Source organism: Ostrinia nubilalis, chromosome 13 (assembly GCF_963855985.1).
Source record: "Ostrinia nubilalis chromosome 13, ilOstNubi1.1, whole genome shotgun sequence".
Classification (NCBI taxonomy): Eukaryota; Metazoa; Arthropoda; class Insecta; order Lepidoptera; family Crambidae; genus Ostrinia; species Ostrinia nubilalis.
The window spans coordinates 2,877,375-2,900,627 of NC_087100.1; the positions used below are offsets into that span (position 1 = coordinate 2,877,375).

Consider the following 23,253-nt stretch of genomic DNA (forward strand, 5'->3'; position numbering starts at 1 on the left):
TAGAGTCTTGGGCCGGGGCCCTCTCGGGTCGGGAGCCCGTGGCATTTTGCCAGCTCTGCCACCTTATAGTAGTTACGCTACTGGTTGCTTTGCTGCTTGGTTAGAACTTCGGACTGAACAAAAGACTGCCTGGACTGCATTCAATCTCTGTGAAAAACAATGCATAGATTGAAGATATTTGTATCTTGAATATACTTGACAAGACTTTATAGGTGGGTGAAATGCGGATAAAAATACTTTAGGAACCATCGTGATATCAGTCAGTAAAGTACTTGATCAAAATCAATGACTTATGTGTGACTCACCTCACAACACTAGAAAAAACTAGTCGGGTCTCTGGTCGCACTTAGTGGAGTTACTGAATCGTTCACATGCGTGACCCCATGCAAGCTCGCTCTACGTGCCCTCTTGTTGTACGAGTATACTTAGATTATCCTTAAGTCAAGCATTAATTGATAAGTACCAAGATCTCAATATTCCGCAGTGGCCACATCAAAGCAGAACCTGAACGCTTTACGCGCACTGGTGGTGGCTCTGTCTGCGCTGCGCGAGGCAGAGCGCCGGGCCTGCTGGGGCCGGCCGCTGGGCTCGCGCGCGCTGTGGGGCCACCACGACACCGCCATCGCCCGCATCAACCACATCGCTAACAGCATCCGTATACAGGAGGTGAGTCACAAAAGAACAGAACGCTCGTGGTGGCTCTTTCCGCGCTACGCGAGGCGGAGCGCCGGTCCTGCTGGGGCCGGCCGCTGGGCTCGCGCGCGCTGTGGGGCCACCACGACACCGCCATCGCCCGCATCAACCACATCGCCAACAGCATCCGTATACAGGAGGTGAGTCACAAAAGAACAGAACGCTCGTGGTGGCTCTTTCCGCGCTGCGCGAGGCGGAGCGCCGGGCCTGCTGGGGCCGGCCGCTGGGCTCGCGCGCGCTGTGGGGCCACCACGACACCGCCATCGCCCGCATCAACCACATCGCCAACAGCATCCGCATACTGGAGGTGAGTCACAAAAGAACAGAACGCTCGTCGCCGCTGGTCGTGGCTCTGTCCGCGCTGCGCGAGGCAAAGTTTACACTAGAGTTGCAGTGATGGGAATCACCGTACAGAAACTCTTCAAAAAAGTTTATCTATTTTACCCACTTCCATTTATTGCTTCCATTTGTCACTGTGCTAGCTGGCTATACTTACCTAACGTAATGTTTTTGTTTCAGCCTGGTCCAGAAGTAATGCCTAAGCTTCACGATTTGCCTGAGGAGTGCATTAGAGAAATTCTACTTAGGATATCGGATCACAGGGATTTGGACGTAAGTTTCAGTTATTGTGTTGTAGTATTATTATAAGTTTAATACCATATGAGTAGGCTGTGTGTTTCTACTTTTGTGGAGCTTTAAGTTCGTTTTCTTCTAGAACTGTACATTTTATTTACCTACATAACCTAGATGTCCCGATTTTAGTCTTTTGTCGAATCCGGATTTTATCTCTCAATCAACGAGATGAGATCGCAAGCGTCGACCTTTCCATCAAATTGCTCGCCTAAGGAATCTGAAGTTGAAAGTATTTTTTTTTATCCACAACGAGGAAGCTCTTAGCCTGTATCTTTCCTGATGGTAAGTGACGATCAGGCCGAAGGTGGAAGCGAGCTTCACCCGGAATCCTCAACCACGGAGGAACTGGCTATCTTACCTCTAACTACCGGAACACAACAATGCTGTTAACATTGTTGTTATGGCGACAGACTTATGTAAGATGGTGGTAGCTAGCCAGGCGGACTTAGAACAAGCCCTACCACCAACCAAACCGAACAGAAAAATCTGCTCCCACTGGGAATCGAACCCGGGACCTCTGCGTCTGAAGCAGGTGGTCTTACCACTAGACCACAGAGGCGGTTAAATGTAACAGAGGCGGTATGTTTCTCTTCAGTCCGCGTCATCAGCGTGGAACGTGATGGCGTCGGTGTGCACCGAGCAACGGATCTGGCGCGAGCTGGTCACGTTCCACTTCACGCGGCAGCAGATTGACGGCGTGCTCGGGAAGGACAAGGACGATAAGGACGTCGATTGGAAGAAAACCTTCCATCAGCTTAGGAAGTAAGATACTTTGTTTTTTGTTTATTGTTCGTTAAGAGGAACAATGAAGAGTAAGAGTAGGCGCACACCGTTGATTTTTAGTTGGCCGATAGTTGTGCCCGATTTTAAATTGTATGAAGAATCGGCCAAATTGAATCGGCGTAGTGTGCGCACTCCCATACATGCCCATACTGATCAACTGCCCAAATAAACTATCGGCCGACGAAAAATCAACGGTGTGCGCCTACTTTACATCAGACTTAACCCACGTTTGTTCCATATGGGCACCTAATTTGTATTTAGTAGCATTTTTTTCCTTTCCCTTTATCCATTCTAGAAAACTGTCTATACAACCAGCAGTCTGGCTACCTGCTGTCTAGCTCTAGCTAGACAGTGTAGGCCAAATTCATCATATTTTGCTAAAGGTAAATGATAACAGGAGCGTGTCCTTACTGGAAACCGAATGACCTGAATATGATGATGAATCTGGAATTTCTGGAAAGGTGTCTACTTACTCAAAACGTGGTTGAAACTGATCATGTACTGATGACTACCTCTTTCGCTTTTTTGATTCAAAAAATCAAAATTATCTTTATTTGTGTAGACTAATTAAATTAGTATTTGCAAATCGTCAAATGCTCTTAAGGAGCCTATACATGTCTCATTCTTTTTTTACCCTACCAGCTCTTCGAGACAAACATTTGGCAAGTGCTGAGAAGAAGCGCCGCAACAAACTCAGTCACCACTGTCTGCCGGTTTAGAAATATATTCCAATATAATATGCTCTTTCTCTGAGAGAGAGCGAAATCCACGTTAGCAGCTAGTAGCTGGATATAAGTCCATAAAATAAACAATATGATTAGTTACATCATAATCGCTTCCCAGGTTGTACGGACTGAGAGAAGACGCCCAGTACGCGGAGACTTTGTCCCTGTGCCGCCATTGCAAGTGCCTTTTCTGGCGGTCGCTCGGGCACCCGTGTATAGCTGATCAGGTGAATATTTTTATTATAAATTCTATGGTGAAAATTATGCGTTTGTTCACACCGATAGGAGTATTAGGTACCTACTCGTTGGGATAAAAATCCCATCAAGTCACACTGACATTAAAAATAGGTAACTTAAAGCACCTTAAAGTCTGAACCGTTAGGAAGACTGGTAACAAGTGGAATTTTGTATCCCAGGAGGCTTTTATTTGAAGTGATAGAATTTGCGTAGGAGTTTGCAATATGTCTACTTATGTGGCGATTCAAATAAGATTTGATGGTGATTCTAAGTTCGACTGTTTCAATTAGATCCTTTAGCTGAAAACATACGAAGAGGAAGTGTGTGCGTGATAAACATGAGTATTTATTTGTGTATGAGCTATTGATTGCCCTGTTATCTTTAATCGGCAATTGCATTGATATGATAGGTAACTGCTAACTACTGAATCATAGATTAAAATTGTGTGGGTGATCTCAATTCAACTTCAAAGAGATAAGCAAGAAGCGCAACACTTCATTCCAGCCTTGAAAATCGTGTTAGATTTCAATTGGCTGTAAAAATTAGATTTTTGATTGCAGCTTTGATGATGACGTCATAGTCCCCATGGCCATACAAGAGTAAAGGATCAGCCAAACCAACGCGTGCAGGGATAGCGATCAATGCGTTTCTGATAGCCATCGCTGCCCACCGGCTGATCGCGTTGGTTTGGCTGAACCTTGAGGCGGGAGAATCGCATATTGACAGCATAAAAGTATGTCACCTACCGATATGGTTTTGATGTTGTTGTGATTGTGGTACTATACTACAGGGTGGAATTTTGTAATGCCACCTGGAGGGAAAGTACTCTTACTTAATACTGTAGATAGAAAATTTTACTGAAAGAAAACATTCCTTTATTTTTGAAAAGAAAGAGAACTGCATTCAAAGATTTACGATTTTTTTTCGATAATTCTCTACCATACCATACAATTTCCTGTACATATTTAAAATAATTGAAGATTTCATGGTTTTCCTTTCATTTGATTTATCAAGTTTGTTAGATAGATTTCATCCTTATACTTAACCCTAACGATCGATGTAATAAAAATACAGGGTGTAATTTTTAGCAGATTTTAGTTGGTTCGATTCCCGGGTGTGGCAAGCAAATTATTGGAAATCTTTGATTGCAATTCTATTTCTTTTCAAAAATAAAGGAATGTTTTCATTGAGAAAAATTTTCTATCTACAATATTAAGAGTACTTTCCTTTTTAAGGTGGCATTAAAAAATTCCACCCTGTATATCTTTAGTTGAATTAGGTGCTGTATCTCAACAAAAGTAGACAGCATAATATGCTTACTTTTGTTGCAAAATAGCACCTATTGTTAACTACATAAGACTTACATTTCCTTTTATCAGTGCCCGGAGTACCGCGAGCGGCTGCGCGAGGCGGGCGGGCCGCTGCCCCCGCACCCCGTGCCCCCCGCCGCTTTCCTGAAGTTCTTCTCGCTGTAAACTAAACAACTACCTACCCTCGCTTCGGTCGGCGAGCCTTGCCATTTTGGCGACGAGGATTCGCATGTGCGTTGTCGCGCTTTTGCTTCGTGTAGACCAGTGGTTCTTAACCGGTGGTCCGCGGACCACTGGTGGTCCCTGGAGGCATTCCAAGTGGTCCGCGAAGTGCACTTGCACACCTTGGTCAAAACCATTTTTAACTGATTTTTGCAGTCAAACTGGTTTACTTTTGACCGACTTCATAGTCGAACAGACAGAAATTTGGTAAAATGGTCCCTCAAAACTTAAAGGTTAAGAACCACTGGTGTAGACTAAACATTTCATGGATACTCGTTTCGTCTGATACTAAGATTATTACATAGGTAGTTCCATTTCAACCTTGGAAGGAATAACTGTGTATTAAATCACTAAAATTGAAAGAACTTAGAGCGACGAAAAATCAGTAGTTCCTTCGAAGGTACGGACTAAGGAACTACTTAGAAAAAAGAAGCGACTTGATTTAACGCCTCTATGGACCTAGGTTAGTTACGATCGTTGGAAGAGCTACCGGATTTTATTCAAATATGATGATGACGTTATGCGAATTGGGCTATATTATCGATACCTAAATTATCTGAAAACTTCATTGTCTATCGCGATTCGCCCCAAAAGTACATTTAAAAACTTAGTGCTAATAGTAGAACATGATTTAGATCTCCTAAACTTATAAATTAACCTACTTACCTAGGTAGTTAGTTTCACAGTTAAAATTCTAATTTTGTATTAAACTATATTAACCTATAGTTTTGTAGAAAAGAATCTAGAGTGCTTCCGTACATATTTGATGGAAGTCGAAATATTGTTCACATAAAATATTGGATGAAATGAAAACGTACGAATTTGTGCAATAAATTAATACCGTGATTAGCTAAATAGATAATACATTAGCTACCTACATTATAGAGACCGACTAAATCGTTTAGACTTTGTCTTAAAGTTTTCTTGAAACCAGCAATAACAAAATCTGCCATATATCCCTCCATAGGAAAAATATGCAACAAAATACAACAATAATAAATTACAGGAGACGTTATATAGAAAACATATACAACCAAGCGTTGGTTATTATTATATTAATTAAATATGTTCTTATGTACACCTTGTGCAATTACCTAAGTCGGGCAGCTAAACTAAAAGGAAAATAACGCCCGTATTCACAAACGATGCTTGCCTAAGTGAAGCAGCAAATCGAACGCACAGAGTTGAATAGATCTCTGTGATTGATCTGTGCGTTCACGCGCACTGTGAGACCTCATAGTAATGTTTGTGAATACGGGCATAAAACATTGATGATCATCGAACCGACCGAAGCCGAAGCGACTGACTACGATCTCAGGCGGTGGCCTATATTGTAACTACTAACCATCACAACAGTAAGCGAGCTAGTTCATTATCTTATAAGAATAATTAGTAAACAATACTGTCAACCTAGGCAAGAGTTTAAAAAAAATTCACAGTAGTTTTACAACCAGTGACTAGTCTTAAGAAACAATTACGATTTTTATCATAAAACTGTTAAAGGTACTAGAGCATTCTTAGTTTCTTACTATTACCGAAGTACTAGTACTACGTACCTACTACCATCATTGGAACTAAAAAATATTTATTCCACATATTTTGCTAAAATAATTTGTTTAAAGATTGATTCCAAACTTGTATAATCGTGAGAATAAAGTTGGTTTCATGGGCTTGTGAAATAATGTGTATGATATTATGAACACGTAAGTGATTATGGTGTAATTGTGTGCAGAAGTGTTTGTTTACATATAAGGAAATTTCTAAAGAATTTAGGTATAGGTACTGTACAAAGGTCTGAAACTACTGTGAAGCCTTTTTTACGCTGTGGCGCTGCTAGTGCATGGGGCCTTTACCCGCGTCACTGGTTGTGCTAAAATGAACCTTGTGGAACTAGACTTAGGAGTTCCAAATCCTATCAAAAACCCTAAACTGCTCGCATACTGAAAACACTGTCAAAGTGTTTATTTATTACACTATGCAAGTGCTTGTTATTGTCTGAGAGTTAATTCTGATGATGGAATAAAAAATAGTCTATTAGAATTTCTCTCAGGACTTATTAGTAATAATTTGTGACTAATGATACATGTATGATACACAGTAGGTAGGACCTAACTTAAGTGGTTTACCAGTGTAATCAATTTAATGAAGAGAATCTATTCTGCTACCAAATAATCTGTTAACGGCTTCTCTAATTTTAATTTAGTTTAAGAATTTCCTTAAGTTATGTAATCTTGTTTGTTTTATTCACTCATTTTTGTTTTCACTCACTAATGCTTAAAAACATAAAAATATGCTTTAAAAAAACCTAGATTGTGATATTTCCAAAATGTATGGAGTAAGGGAGTAAGCAAGTTGTGTTTGTACCTATGGCGTGATATTTGTTGTTATTTTATGGATTGCGAAGTAGAAACAAATAATATTGTTGGCTATTTATTTATTCTTTAATATTTATTCTACCTATACTTAAATGGGCTTTACACTCTCTACTAAAACACTAAAAATTATACTTTGTAAACAATGCTTAGAAACAATCAAAAGTACAGAGATGAATTGTTTTTTTATTGTATAAAATTTGTTTTATTATTATTTTGGCATGTAATTTGGTTCCTTTAGATTAGCTTAACCTACGAATTTTAGCAACTGCACTGCAAACTGCATCAATTTTAATTGTTTTGTCTGCATTTAAAACTGTTTAAACAACAATGTTGTTAAAATATTCATTTGTTTTGTGTCTGAATTAATATAAAACATAGTTTAAGACTTAAGATGGTAAGCTAAAAGAAGCATTATTTTAATACAAAACTTAAAATAAAATGCATTGTAATGATCAATAGATAGAGAAGCTTATTTCTTGAAATATTTCAGTTTGTGAAAGTTCTATCATGCGTTTTTGATCTGCTATTGAAGAGTTATTGAATGTATAAAAGACTAGTAAGTAGTTGTGTACTTTAAAATGAATTTCCCAGTACTAGACTTCTATTAGAAGTACCTATTGGTTCAATACCATACTTTGGGCCTAAAGACTAAAGTATTATAAACGAGTTTTCTGACTATCCGTCACAGTAGTTTGGTGGTCTATATGATGACCACTATAGTGATAATAATATTATCATTAATGTGAATATGATTTTGCTTAGGCTAAGCAGACGCACACACAATTGGATTATTAGAGTGGGAATTTAATCTAAATCAGGATGTAGATTGTTCGTTCATATTTGTGTTTGTTTTCCTGTAACCTGTAGACAGGTTGTCTAATTTTTAACTACAATATTCAACAATTTATTTTTATGAGTGGCCTTTATAAACTGGTAACATATACCATGTAATCTTAGATTACACTTTAAACTAGGAGATTAACTGGTTGAAGACATAAAACTGAAACACAATGTAATTTTTCTGTGGCTGAGCTAAAGTTCAAGTAATCAGAACTAAAAGGAGAAGTTCTGAGTAACAGTATTTGTATGAGTCTTCTGCAGTATACATTTTAATAGGGTTTGTTCTTTCCTTCGAAATAAGCTGAAAATATAGATGATTGATATTTGGTTACTTGCAATGTTGTCTATGCTATAAGTCTGATAAATAAATTCATAATTATTGGTCAAGCAAATGTTAGCAAGACTGAATTAAAAAAATATAATGATTATAAAAACCATTTTAATGTGATTCATATCATATAACTGCAATATTCTAAAATACCATTCATAAGACTTCATAGAATAATCTTCAACCTTGCTAACATTTGAATTTAGACTCAAATCAAAACTTTCACTGTATCATGTAGTGTAGTTGTTGATATTGTGATATTTTAAGATAAATTTATTATTATAAGCGTTTGATAGACCAGAATACTAACCAAGATGTCCCAGGGGCCATTACTAGAGGCAAGACCTAAAAGATTTGTTTGTGTGATCTCGCTTTTTAAAATGGGTTACTTTGTTAGAATCCCGAAATTACTGGATAAAAAGAACAGACATTTTGGTGATAGTGAATGAAGTTAGGTACTTACAACTTGACCTCTTATGACCCTGGGCAAAAATGTCAAATGCAGCTTAACTCTTTCGAGTCATATTTAGTTATCTGTGATGAGTTTGTTTGTGGAAAGGAATTGTTTCCAACTTGTGTTCTCACTGTATTATCGACTTTATGATGGTATATTGAATAAAGTTATTTTGAATATGGAGCATTCGGTTTCATTCCCCTAATCCGACTTCTTATAAGAATTATACAAGGGTAGCAGGTATATTGACAAAATTTACTGAATACATTAAAATAAATTTATTATATCATATACCTAAACAGGTTTACAACAAACTTATGACTTTAAATTACAAAATATATAAAAATACACAGACCATTATAAGAGTTCACTTTTCATTTTCTCACAATGCCGTACCAAGTCTTTCAGTTTATAGACCAAGTCCTGCAGCTGCTGGCTGCCACAAGTGAACCTCACATCGTCTCCAGAGTTCGTTTTTAGTATCACTGTGTACAATAAATTATCGGAACCAACACCAGGCGTGTTCGTCACCACTTCCAGTTTCCATTCGACATCCACGATACTCGGTAATACGCCTACGTCAGGAACCTTGCTAGATTCCATTTTCTTATTTACTAAGCTCTTAGAACCATTTACTTATTATAAATTATACAAATCTGCATCGATTTATTTATTGTGTATTTTTTTGGCAGGAGACAGTGACCAGTGTTGCCAGTCGGGTCTAGTCAGAAATTACCAGAAATATAAAAAAAAGTAACCTTTTTGAATAAAAAGTAACCTTCATACGGGGGGGGAGGGGGGGGGGGGGCGGAGCGATGATGGACGATGGTGTAAGGTTGTTCATGGATGGAAAATGAATACAATTGATCATCTAAATTCGAAAAGTGACCAGTCGTATAAAAACGTTTCATGGATTTGCGTTTTATTATCGAAAAACATTCGCTAAAACTCATTTTTTTTAACAAATAATAAATCAAATTCAAGTTTAAATGCACTTTATGACATAATTTTTAAATAGTCACTATTAATATTTTTTACTGAATAACCTGTAAAGTTAATTCTACAATTTCTGAAAAATCACCTAAAAGTAACCTTTTCATTAGTGTAACCTAAAAGTAACCACAGCAGTTCAAAAGTAACCTAAAAGGTTACAAAAGTAACCTTCTGGCAACACTGACAGTGACAAACGCAGCTGACATTGAAAGAAAATGTCAAACGGTGAGAATGTGTGAGTGAATGAATGATGATACGCAATAAAAAAAGAATAAAGCTTGGCTATGGATTTTGATTTTGTTACCACATTTTAAAAAATACCTAATAATTAGGGTAAATTATAATTCGAACTTATTCTAATCATAGTATACATTATGCATCTGTGTATTGATCGCGCAACGAGAGTTGCAACCACACAAGCAAAGATTACTTACAATATATTCACTTCAACTTTCACTGCGCTACCAATCCAATAATAATGCGATTGGGGACTAAGATTTTTTTTTCTTTTACCCAACCAAGCATTTCCTAAAAAATGGGATTCATATTTATTATTTATGGCAACTCTTGTATAATACCACCAAATTACGTAGTGCAACAAAAACTTGACGAGTGAAACACCATCATATGTGATTCAACGTGAAAGACTGAAACAGCAACAAGGCAGTGATAAGCTGTGTTATTTTAGGGTTAATATTTATTTTTGGGTGATTGCGAAACTGTCAAAATTGGTGCATTGATGGATGAATCAACTTTACACTATTTATTTGTTTTCTATTTTAATAAGTGAAATTTAACAATTTTAATAGAATAAAAGCGTGGTGCGTTTGTGCTTGCTTATCACCATATTATAAGGTTGTCCTCAATATTAGGGTTTACGTGTAATTTCGAAGAAAACCATGGAAGATATATTTCAGTGGTGCAGAGAAGGAAATGCCTTGCAAGTGCGAGTTTGGCTGGATGATACCGAACATGACATGAATCAGGGGTAAGAGGAGGATGTATTCTACTTTTGTAGTATATTTTGTTTCCAGATGTTAACCTGGTTATTCTGTAAAGTTGTCCGTAGTTCACGCCCACGATGATTTCATGGCCTTTTTAATAGGTATGTGTCAGAAGAAGTAGTCGCTATCAAGGCCTTCCCATAATGAGATCAGTGTTCTCATTAATTCGCCTATGTAAATAACAGAATACTTGTTTGATTGGTAATCATTACATCCCAAATAATATTGGAAAATGTTTCATGGAAACAGATTTAACACATCTGGTTTTTAGGTAACCATGAGTAGTTTTTCCTCATACTGTGATTACATTATCCTTAATTTATCTTACTCACCTTGTTTATTATTACCTCTTTATGAAGTAGAGCAAAATAATTTGAAATCGAATTTAAGTTTAAATGTTGAAAATTATTGTAAAAAAATTTAAATTTAACTTTCATTCATCACAATTTCATCAATAAAATAATGGATATCAATAAATTTCAATTTGCAGAGACGACCATGGCTTCAGTCCCTTACACTGGGCGTGCAAGGAGGGCCACATCAAGATTGTGGAGATGCTTATGCGCAGAGGAGCTCGGATCAACGTCACCAATATGGGGGATGACACCCCGCTGCATCTGGCTGCGGCTCATGGACACAGACCTATTGTCCAAATGGTAGTGTGCATATTATTTTTTTTTCTAACTAGCTTTTGCCCGCGGCTTCACCCGCGTGAAATTTAGTTTGTCACAGATCGTCATAATTTATAGCCTATATGTTATTCTGGGTTATAAACAATAATACTGTACAGTTTCATCAAAATCCGTTCCGTAGTTTTTGCGTGAAAGAGTAACAAACATCCAGACATTTAGACATCCACACAAACTTTCGTATTTATAATATTAGTAGGATAGTAGGATAAGAATATATTATTTAACAAGTCAAGAACTTTTTTTTGTAAAGTTACAGATTACACATGCAAGCTCATTAGTAGCATCATAGCATGCATGAGAGCATGCCACTATTAAGCGAATGCTACTCAGCAGCATGATTTAAATTGTTTGAGCATGCTTGTTTTAACCTTTCAAATAAATATGTCATTTTATGAGCATGTGTTATTTTATGTGCATCTCTACTTATATTTTTCTGTACTGATGGATGATTCACACTGTTTGACAGTATCTATTTTTTTTATTATTCTTTATTTGGACCTCCCTAGATAATTTTGCGTCATCGGTAATACTTGTTACAGCTCCTACAAAACAGAGTTGACGTAAACTTCACGAATGAGCACGGCAACTCTCCGCTCCACTACGCTTGCTTCTGGGGTTACACTGCGATCGCTGAGGACTTGGTTATGGCCGGGGCGCTGGTGTCTATGGCCAACCAGTATGGGGACACTCCCCTTGACAAGACTAGAGGGCAACTTGTTCAGAGGTAGGTTAAATAGATAAAGGGCCCTATTACATTGCTTATTTTTGCAGCAGTACGATTCAGTCGATACATTCGCTAAAGATCTACCTTTACAAACACGCGAAACTAAAAACAGCGATAAAATCGCAAAACAGTCACACCACTGAAGAAAGGGCGTTTGTATTGCTGCGAAAAGTTGCAATATGTAAGCTTCCATCCTGCTGAAAACACTTGGATATGAATTAATGGTAGATTTCATCCAACAAAATTGAGGGAAAAACTTAATCATTATGTGTAAACTGAGCAACAAAACATTATGGTGTCTTCTGATTTATTGCTTGATATACACAGAGAAAAAATGTGTACATCAAATAAGACTTGTTTTAACCATTGAATCAGTTTATCCCTAAAAGCATAGCATAAATGCAGCTTCAAAAAGAAAAAAATCTGTCCAATCGATAAAAAACTCTATGTACCATTTATACAGTATCTTTTTCTCTGCAGATTGCACGATTTAGCCATCCAGCAAGGGCAGGACATGAAGAAGATCCAATTCAAGGACCAGTCATGGCTCGGGCTGAAGACTCGAAGCCGCGACGCGACTCTGTCCCGCCACAAGGGCATCAATATCAACGAGCTGGCCCTGCACACACGGATCGCCTCCACTCCTTCGGGTAATTATATTTTCAACTAGCGCCCCAAGGGGATCTGCCAGTAATTCCAACCTTGAAATTCTCCAAAGGTTTCAGAATAAAACACTGAGGGCAATCTCAAATTCACCATGGTTCGCTAGAAATGTAGAGATACACGAGTACTTGGAGATGCCGACAGTCAGGGAGGAGGTAAGCAAATACTGTTCCAAATATAAGGAAAGGCTGAAACATCACACAAACCAACTCGCTAGAGAAATAGTGGAACAAACCCACAAGACCACCACAAGACTGAAAAGATGGCAAATATTACAGTTGGACCAAAGATGCTAGTGGCTTGGACTGAATATTGGAAGGCTGGACTAGATTGCTACGTGAATTAGTAAAAACCGAGGGAGAGAATTTACTGGAATACCCCTCCTCATGAACACAAACAAAAAAGCAAGACAAAACATCTGATTATGACCTAAGTCGATTGCAGATATAAAAAGGGGAAAAAAAAAAACTAGCGGCCGCCCGCGGCTTCGCGCGCGTGGACTACATTATCTACATATTTTACGGAACCCTATTTTTTTCCAAAATAAAATTTAGCCTATGATACTCGTGGATAATGTAGCTTTCGAATGGTGAAAGAATTTTTAAAAACGGTCCAGTAGTTTATAAGCGTATTCATTACAACCAAACAAACAAAGTTTTCCTCTTCATAGTATTAGGGTAGACTAGCGGCCGCCCGCGACTTCGTAAGCGTGAATCCCGTTTTACCCCTTTAGGGGTTCAATTTTACAAGATCCCGTCTTAGTGAGCACCTACGTTCTAAAAGGAACCCCCATGCAAAATATGAGACTTCTAGCACTTGTAGTTTCTGAGATTTCGTGATGAGTGAGTATGTCAATTAGTGATCTTTCGCTTTTATAGATATTAGAATGTCCATGACTAGATCCTCAGTTCTTACTAATGTAAGGCTAAGCTAGGTCTCCTAACATCACCTATGGTTATGTTCCTAGACTCTTCAATTTTAGGTATACAGTGTGTCCGGGCTTGTAGTGATCAAACTTTAAGGGCGTAATCTATGGACAATTTTATCGATGAAAATACTTCAAATTTGGGGCCTGACCCATTTCTCGAAAAATTACATCGATTTAAGTTTTTAATTTTTAGTTTACACCTCTTCTTTAAAAAACAAGTGAAAGCGTGGGTAGCTTAACATTAATAGGCAAATATTTTATATCATGCGATAGCCAATAAAATTATCTATTAGTAGAAGAAGAAAGCAGACACAAGTTTCATACATTTTATGGGAGTAAGAATGGATTTAATTAGAAAAATACATTACTTTTTTCACTTCTTTTTCAGTTATTTTCCAACACAAGAAAAACCAGGTCGTTAAGGTATGTTTTATTTGTATTGTATTATTAGTATTTGAGCTATTCTACAAAACGAATGTAAATTTATTGGTCTACGTCTATTAGTTTCGACGTAATTGTTGAACAAAGATACCCCTTCCCAGCGGTTTCCATAGCGCACGCGACATGCGAAAATACACTGCCTGAAAGAATCACACAACCTATTCCGATTACTATGGAAACCGCTGGGAAGGGGTATCTTTGTTCAACAATTACGTCGAAACTAATAGACGTAGACTAATAAATTTACATTCGTTTTGTAGAATAGCTCAAATACTAATAATACAATGCAAATAAAACATACCTTAACGACCTGGTTTTTCTTGTGTTGGAAAATAACTGAAAAAGAAGTGAAAAAAGTAATGTATTTTTCTAATTAAATCCATTCTTACTCCCATAAAATGTATGAAACTTGTGTCTGCTTTCTTCTTCTACTAATAGATAATTTTATTGGCTATCGCATGATATAAAATATTTGCCTATTAATGTTAAGCTACCCACGCTTTCACTTGTTTTTTAAAGAAGAGGTGTAAACTAAAAATTAAAAACTTAAATCGATGTTATTTTTCGAGAAATGGGTCAGGCCCCAAATTTAAAGTATTTTCATCGATAAAATTGTCCATAGATTACGCCTTTAAAGTTTGATCACTACATGCCCGGACACACTGTATATTTATTTATCTATGAATTTTTGTAATATGGTATGGTATTATGTATTTATTTAAATATTTTTATTTTTCCGCAGGCGAAACATGGCGCGGACGGTGGCAGAAGAACGACATCGTGGCTAAGTTCATAGCAGTGCGTGAATGCACGCCGAGGATACAGCGCGACTTCAATGAAGAGTTTCCGAAGCTCAGGATCTTCTCGCATCCAAACATCTTGCCTGTGGTATGATAATATTTTTTAATCTGAAGTCAACTAAGAGTGTGTACTTTTTGAAGACATACGCCATACTTGGCTGTATGGTATGCCTTTGCCTGCAACAGAAGAATCAAATAAAAAAAAATGTTGCTGCAACTTGGTACAGTGGGTCTAGACAAAGTGCAAATTATAATCGCAAACCAGTCGAAAAGTGGTCGAAAAGCCCCTTTTTTGTATTTGACAGATTCGATTTTCGATTCGATCAAAAAGTGCGTTTTGTCTAGGGGGGCAGGTGGGTTGCTGCGTAACAAACCTGTCACTTTCTTGTTAAAAATTGAAGACTTGGCTGTATGACGAAAAATAGAAGAATAGAACCAAAAAAAAGTTGCTATCACTTGGTACACAGGTGGGTAAAATGCTGGTTAGTGACCTTCCCTCATCCTGCAAGCAAGACTTGCCTGTATGCTGTATGCCCTTTGCCTACATAAGGAAAGAAACGAACCAAAAAAAGTCTGGATAATGTTGTTCAAACAGGTGAGCCACCGTTCCTCATCCTGATGGTTAAAAATTTGGCTAGTATACTTGGCTGTATGGCGTATACCTTTGCCTATTTCTGCTAGAAGAAACAAAAAAAATTGTCTATGACTAATCTTCCTCTACCTTGGTATACAGGTGGGTTGTTGCGTAACATACCTACCTATAAATATCTTCTTAAAAATTGAAGACTTGGCTGTATAACGTATGCCTTTGCCTTTTCCTGCAAGAGGAAAAAAAAAAAAGTGTCTCTGACTACTGACTAATCTTCCTCCTTTGGTCAACAGGTGGGCTGCTGCGTATCGCCGCCATCTCTCATCGTAATCTCACAATACATGTCTTGAATCCGAATGTAGATTGAGGATGAATGAATGAAGACTTGGCTGTTCATACAGCCATACAGTTTTCATTCATTCGATAAGAATGCCAATGTATGCCTTTGCCTACAAAAGGAAATAATAATCGAAACAAAAAAGTGAGTGACTAACGTCGCTCTACCTTGGTCAACAGCCCCCTTAGACAAAACGCACTTTTTGATCGAATCGAAAATCGAATCCGTCAAAACTCCATACAAAAAAGGGGCTTTTCGACCACTTTTCGACTGGTTTGCGATTATAATTTGCACTTTGTCTAGACCCACAGTACATGTAAATCTGTCTACTTGGCTGTATGGCGTATGCCTTTGCCTATTTCTGCAATAAGAAACAAAAAAAAATGTTTATGGTTGGCTAATGTTGTTCTAACTTTGTACACAGGTAGGCTGCTGCGTATCGCCGCCATCCCTAATAGTCATCTCGCAATACATGTCGTGGGGCTCCCTCCATTCATTACTGCACGGCGGCGCGGGCGGGCGCGTGGTGGTGGACGCGGGCGCGGCGCTGCGGCTGGCGGCCGACGTGGCGGCGGGCATGGCGTACCTGCACAGCCTGCCGCGCGACCCCGCCGCCGCCGTCTACCAGCTCAACAGCAAGCATGTTATTGTGAGTGGCGGAGGCAGTGAGAAGAGGGAGATATTGAGTGTTTTGAGTCTTGTCTTTTGAAGCGAGACGAGAGTTTTGGAGTGAGATACAAGTGTTTTCAGTGTCTTGAGTCTTTTGAAGCGAGACGAGACTTTTGGAGTGAGACGAGTCTTTAGGGGTGAGACGCGTCTTTAGAGTGAGACGGGTGTTTCAGTGTAATTTGAGTCCTTTGGAGTGAGACGCGTCTTTAGAGAGACGAGTCATTAGAGTGAGTCTCATTGAGTGTTTTGGGTTGAGACGAGTCTTTTGGAGTCTTATTGTAATTAGTGCGTCGCTTTCATGAGTCTAGTGTCTAAGGTTAATCAACCGCCGCTATAATGGGTCTAGTGTCTCATGCTGAGTCGATTGAGGTCAATAGGGTGTCGCTGCGCTGATTCTAGTGTCTCTAGTTCTTCGACTGCCTTCTCTCAGTGTAGTGTCTGTGAGGTAGTCGCCCGCCAGCGGTGCGTCTAGTCCGCCTCGTGGGCCGGGCCCAGCAGTGCGCCCTAGTGTCCGCAGCCGGCTCGTGCCCGCGTCCCTCGTGTCTCCCAGCACATGTCGCGGGGCTCGCTGCACTCGCTGCTGCACGGCGGCGCGGGCGGGCGCGTGGTGGTGGACGCGGGCGCGGCGCTGCGGCTGGCGGCCGACGTGGCGGCGGGCATGGCGTACCTGCACAGCCTGCCGCGCGACCCCGCCGCCGCCGTCTACCAGCTCAACAGCAAGCATGTTATGGTGAGTGGCGGAGGGCAGGGAGAAGAGGGAGATGTTTTAGTGTTTTGAGTCTTGAGTCTTTTGAGGAGAGACGAGTGGAGTGAGTTGTGTCTTCTGGGAGTGAGACGGGTCTTTAGGGGTGAGACGCGTCTTGAGGGGTGAGACGCGTCTTTAGGGGTGAGACGCGTCTTGAGGGGTAAGACGCGTCTTTAGAGCGAGACGGGTGTTTTAGTGTAATTTGAGTCCTTTGGTGTGAGACGCGTCTTTAAGAGTGAGTCTCGTTGAGTGTTTTGGGTTGAGACGAATCTTTTGGAGTGAGTTGAGTCTTTTGGGGTCTTATTGTAACTAGACGCGTCGCTGTCCTGAGTCTAGTGTCTAAGGTTGCTCGACCGCCGCTATGATGGGTCTAGTGTCTCATGCTGAGTCATTTGTGATCAGTAAGGTGTCGCTGTGCTGATACAGTGCGTGTAGTTCTTCGACTGCCTTTTGTCTGAGTCTAGTATTTTTAAGGTCGGTCGACTGCCGCTATAATAGGTCTAGTGTCTCCCGCTAAGTCGATTGGGATCAGTAGGTTGTCGCTGCGTTGATTCGAGTGCCTCTAGTTCTTCGATTGCCTTAAGTCTATTGACTTATCCCACAACTTATTTGGTTTCTATTTAAAAAAAGAACTAAGTATATGCAAGTCCCTCCATCACATAAAGGGGGAGCCTGATTTAACCATCATGTTTTAACCCCACAGATCGACGAGGACCTGACCGCCCGCATCAACATGGCGGACGCGAAGTTCTCGTTCCAAGAACGCGGGCGCGTGCACTCGCCGGCTTGGATGGCGCCCGAGGCCTTGCAGAAGCCGCCGCATAAGCGCAATACTGAGGCGGCCGATATGTGGAGCTTCGCTGTGCTTCTGTGGGAGCTGGCCACTAGGGAGGTAGGCTATACAGCTGTCATCATCATCAGATCTTTTAGTGCTTGGCCAAGCTGCACAGTGCACACAGGCGCGGTGCTTTGCGTCAAACATATGAAACGTGTGTGAGCGGCCATTGCCGCTCGAAAAAGATTTCATATGATCGAGTACAACGCGCCGCGCCCACATTTGTAGCTACGATGCGAGCCATGATAAACGTTTATCGAGAAATTTTATACATTTTACGCGATAATCTGACATCTAATAGATAAGATTTTTACGACGCGCATCGCGTTAGACCGGCTGGCCATTTGACCAAGCACTTAGTCTTCAAATTCAATACAGAAAAACACCCTTCTCATTTTACCAGAGGCAAATGTATAACTGCTGATTGTTCGTCCAGGAATAAGAATAGGTGAGATGCAAGCCAAAAGCTTCCTTTTTGTGGATGGAAAAATAGTCTAGTTTCCAAAGACTAAGAGTAGGCGCACACCGTTGATTTTTCGTCGGCCGATAGTTTAGTCGGGCAGTTGATCAGTATGGGCATGTATGGGAGTGCGCACACTACGCCGATTTGATTTGGCCGATTCTTCATACAATTTGAAATCGGGCACAACTATCGACCAACTAAAAATCAACGGTGTGCGCCTACTCTAAAGGGGCCGTTCAAGTATTACGTAAGCACCAAGGGGGGGTGGGGGGGTCTCTGTTTTGCTTATTTTGGATGACATGGGGGGTAGGGGGGTCTAGATGATGATTACGTCATCGTTAGTTATTTACGTTTTTTCGGGGATTCCCGCAAATAATACATATGCGTAGGCACTCGCTTTGAGAACTGATTAGGGGAATTACCGCACATTAGGGAAATTACCGTGCGCTATTCACTTGTCTAATAATTAACTCTCGTGCCGACACTGCCCATTGAAATTTGAGAGTCGTAGTCCGCATATTACACTGGCCTACAGCCATTTTGGTGCCGGGGATTTAAGACCTGATTTTAAGTAGCTATGTCTTACATGGCGATATCGAAAATGTAATCAGTTTTTCTCTATCAGCTCTAGTTCCCGAGATAAGTGAAAAACAATTTTTACAATTAATATTTATTTTTATTAGCATTAAACATCAAGAGATTGTCTTTCGAGTGATTTTTTCGAATGAAACTTACTTGGGCAATCTCGCATGATTCCCAACAGTAGTCGGCCATCATGTGAGTGTCCCATCTTCCTTGGTATCTACTCTCCATTGTTTTTATATCTTGGTGAAAACGTTTTCCTAGTTCTTCGCTTAGTTCTCCTAAATATTGTTGGATTGGGTCTGGGTTACTGTTGAGATAGTTTAATTTTATACCCATATAACAGCCTAAATCTTTGAATTGAACCAGCACATCCTATACTACTCTACATAGTTGTCAGCCTTATGCTTTCCGAGGAAATTTTGTAGAACTGGTACAAAAGATATCCACGCAAGTCGTTCCACATAATTCATAGAAATCTCAAATTTAGTGGTGCCTTTTATTAATAGACTTAGAAGTCCATCAAAACTACCTTCTTTTTAGTTTTTCAGTACTTAAACCACGAAAATTCTGTGAAATTAACTGCAAAAATTGACTATTTTTGCCATATCATAGGCACTCCAAGCTTCAAAAACTTCCGTGTGCGTTTCTCCCATGGTCGCAGATGTTCAACGCATATTTTACATACAATATGAAGCAGCTACACTTAATTTTTGTGCCGAATTTCAATACCAAAGTAAGCAAAATACAAACGATTTACCGTGTTTTTAATGGTTTGACGCTGATCTTTCAGTAGTATTCACCACAAACTTATCAAAATGAATCAGGATCGTTAACACAACATCTGGACGTACTAGCCATATTAAAATAGTAACATAAAGTTTATCGATATTAATGTAATAATGACTATTTGCTAACAAGGCGGGAAAAAAATTAAAATGAGGGTAGTCGACAAACTAGAGCTGATGAGTTAAAATGAAGTATGTGAATATATTGTCCATTACCCATTTTATCGACCGTATAAACAAAAAGAGCTGCACCAAAAAAAAAATTATTTTTGCAGGCCTGTGTTAATACGCGAGGCCGGCATCCCGCGCGCGTGTTTTGTTTGGATACTAAACGTATTGTAAGCATTGAAAGTTATCATTTGTGTTTATGTTGATGTGCATAATTGATGCAATTATGTTTGTTATGTTCTTTATTTCTGATTATATTTTTTTGTTCCTTACTCTAGTGTATCAGTTAAAAATAATATTTTCATGAATTTTCCTATTTTAAAAATGACAAATTAAAAAACATTTATAACTAAAAATGTTTACGTAAGCATAGGGGGAGGGGGTATGTGCTTTGCTTACTTTTGATGACAAGGGGGGCGGGGGGGTAAAAAATGGTAAGAAATCTGCTTACGTAATACTTGAACGGCCCCAAGGCAGGTTATAAACAATTTTAATTTAAGTAATATTTAATTTATTTTAAAATAAATTGTTTATCTCCTCTTTTTTTTTCTAGATCCCCTTCGCCGACCTATCTCCCATGGAGTGCGGCATGAAGATAGCCCTGGAAGGGCTCCGCGTGTCGATCCCAGCCGGCGTCAGCGCCCACGTGGCCAAGCTGATCCGCATCTGTATGCACGAGGACCCCGGCAAGCGGCCGTCCTTCGAGATGCTGCTGCCTATACTGGAGAAGATGAAGCGCTGATCGCACGGTATGGTAAAAACTTTTAGAAAGAATTTATTCGGTACCAACAAAAAAACAATAAAAAAATGGTAATATTGAAGAAACGGGAGGTATCCTAAATCACTTCGCTCTGAGGGTCTAGTGTGTTTACATCAAACGCGCTCACTAGTGAGCGCGTCAAAAAATGACATTAAATGTATGACGAATTGTACAGCGCCCCTAGCGGGAAATGTTCAAAAACTAAAAGTTTCATACAATTTTTAAACGCGCGTTTGATGTAAACTCACACTCAGCACACTGTCACAGAATAAGTAATAGTACAGGTACAGAAGGATTACTCCGCAAGACGATTTAAATAAATGCGAGTCTTGCTACGACGCGATACAGTGGAATTCAGCTCGCACAGCACTAAGTACCTACAATTTTATTCACCTACAAGTTTTGTCTCTTTCTATCGCGTGCCTCTGAACTCTTCTTACGCTGTTAGGGTTGCTGTCTAGTAGTGTCTAGTAAAAAAATTATTAATCTACTTATTTGTAATGAGGTACGTATGTAGGTAAGTACGCATTGATTGTGGAAAACCTTGGGAGAGGCCTTTGTCCAGCAGTGGACGTCATTTTTGGCTGAAACGAACGAATGCATTCTGAGCAGTAGTCATGGTAGGTTAGGTTCCTATACTATCCTAAGAATTATTGATTACCTACATGGCCAACATACCTTTCAGCATCTTTGGGAAGCGAAAAAAAAGATAAATCCGGTAGATTTCTTTTCGAATTTAAACACCCGAACGCCGCACAATAATATTTCTTTCTCTTTATGTCAATTTTTAAATAATACTTCGATCATAGAATTAGGTACTACAACGCACGCCAGCGTCCTGACGGGCGCGCGCGTGACACTCGACTGATATAATACCCGCCGGCGGGGCGCTTCGCTGTAGGTAATTATCGGATGTACCGCGCGGAGTGAGCCAGGCCTGACACTGTAAAGTAATTCCGAAATTAAAACTATACCGAATGTTTGTCTAACCTAGGCCTAGCTAAAGTGAAATGAAAAACTAAAAAACTAATTTGTTTTAGATTTGGAGTCTGAAATATGATGAAGATACAAGAAGCTATTTAAAATTATGAAGCCTAGCCTGAGATAAATGTATTGTGTTAAGAGCCAAAACATCTTTTAACAATACTGCATCATGAAAATTATGTAAAATTATGTTTTTGGCACTTAGCTCATTCAATTATTTTGTTCATAAATCCTTATTTAGAGAATCGTTTCTTTTTATACAGTGTTGTGTGAAACCTATTTGCCAATTTTATTTTATTCAGGAATTCCTCAATGTGTATGTAACAATCTGTTTAGTAATAATTTTGTAGATATATTTTTTTACATTTCACAATTAAATTATGTATCTGTGAAATGATATCAATAACCAACTAAAACTGTGTAATAATGATGTGCCACGATACCAGAGAGTTTAAATATTATAGATAACACTGCACAACAGCATTTCTGATGATTGGGTTATGTTACATGATATTAGTCCAATTTTTAATGACGATTTCAAATCTGTGATTGAAATATCTGTATCAGCTCTGGTTAAAAAATATGACACTTGGGTCTTTTTGTAAAAAAACACTCTTTTTTTAGAGATGATCCTATTTTATGAAGTTGTTAAGTTGAAAAAACTTTCTTTTATTTGACTTCCTTGCTGATGCTGAAGGCAGACAGCTCTTCTGAATGCTTCAACAGCAGTCAGCCATCATGTGTGCATTCCAGTGGCCCTGATAGCGTCCCTCTATCGTACGAAGGCCCTGGTGGATTTGCTCGCCATGTTCTTCACTTAGATCCTTAAGAGTTGTGATAAAATTGTTCAGGTGATTGCGAAGAGAGTGTAATTCGATGTTTATATTACATCCAACCAAAAAAACATGTTTGTAAGTGACTCATACGTTGTTCGATGTGTAAGAATAGTAGGATTTTTTCGGATTTTCTAAAAAAAAAATTAAAATGCCAAAATAACTCATTCCATGTCTTTTCGGAAGACTTGAAGATCCTAAATCTCTAAAACGATCGTTTAAACCATCTTGGCTACATGGTTTTGAAAAATTCGGGTCACATTCAAAGTCTCTACCACACTGACAGTTTTCGCCTCAAAATCCTCATGTGAAGTATCAACATGAGGTTCAGGTGACTTCTTAGGGTTGAAAAGACGTCTACATGCCAAACGTATGCAAGGAATTACTATTTAGTTCAATATTTTTTGGTTAATACCATTTTTGTTCAAAAATAAAAATAACAGTCGTCGCGATGGTTCAAGGGTTCCTTTCAGATCATAGCGGTTTCGTACCTTAATCTACACATATTATTATTTGTTTATAAACGTAAAAACTCAACGCATCTTTTCCACGCCTTTTGCGGAATTCAAGGCTTATCTTTCATTTCCACTGGGTCCCCAAACAAATTTTTTTAAGCCAATTTTACGAACTTTGTCACATTTAAACGGATTATTTA

General features: G+C 39.2%; 2 protein-coding genes across 3 annotated transcripts in view; both read left to right on the top strand.

Annotated features, from left to right (window-relative positions):
* Positions 1-6,174, top strand: part of LOC135077408 (F-box only protein 32) — a 30,786-nt gene extending 24,612 nt beyond the window's left edge. For both annotated transcript variants that reach the window (XM_063971944.1, XM_063971943.1), the window contains 5 exons: positions 485-666; positions 1,213-1,305; positions 1,922-2,088; positions 2,953-3,061; positions 4,451-6,174. In XM_063971944.1, coding sequence (XP_063828014.1) covers positions 485-666; positions 1,213-1,305; positions 1,922-2,088; positions 2,953-3,061; positions 4,451-4,546 — 647 coding nt within the window. In that variant the 3' untranslated portion in view covers positions 4,547-6,174. The remainder of the gene's footprint in view (positions 1-484; positions 667-1,212; positions 1,306-1,921; positions 2,089-2,952; positions 3,062-4,450) is intronic.
* Positions 6,175-10,296: 4,122 nt separating this feature from the next.
* Positions 10,297-22,227, top strand: LOC135077396 (integrin-linked protein kinase). Its single transcript, XM_063971932.1, has 9 exons — positions 10,297-10,581; positions 11,088-11,253; positions 11,829-12,013; positions 12,494-12,663; positions 14,788-14,933; positions 16,196-16,420; positions 17,889-18,077; positions 20,575-20,770; positions 21,822-22,227. The coding sequence occupies exons 1-8, from the start codon at positions 10,493-10,495 to the stop codon at positions 20,761-20,763; spliced, it is 1,359 nt and encodes a 452-aa protein (XP_063828002.1). The 5' UTR covers positions 10,297-10,492; the 3' UTR covers positions 20,764-20,770; positions 21,822-22,227.
* The last annotated feature ends 1,026 nt before the right edge of the window (positions 22,228-23,253 follow it).

Coding starts and splice junctions, on each gene's coding strand:
- LOC135077396 (XM_063971932.1), top strand. CDS start 10,493: ATGGAAGATATATTTCAGTGGTGCAGAGAAGGAAATGCCTTGCAAGTG. Junction 11,254..11,828: donor ACAGACCTATTGTCCAAATG/GTAGTGTGCATA, acceptor TACTTGTTACAG/CTCCTACAAAACAGAGTTGA. Junction 18,078..20,574: donor GGGAGCTGGCCACTAGGGAG/GTAGGCTATACA, acceptor TTTTTTTTCTAG/ATCCCCTTCGCCGACCTATC.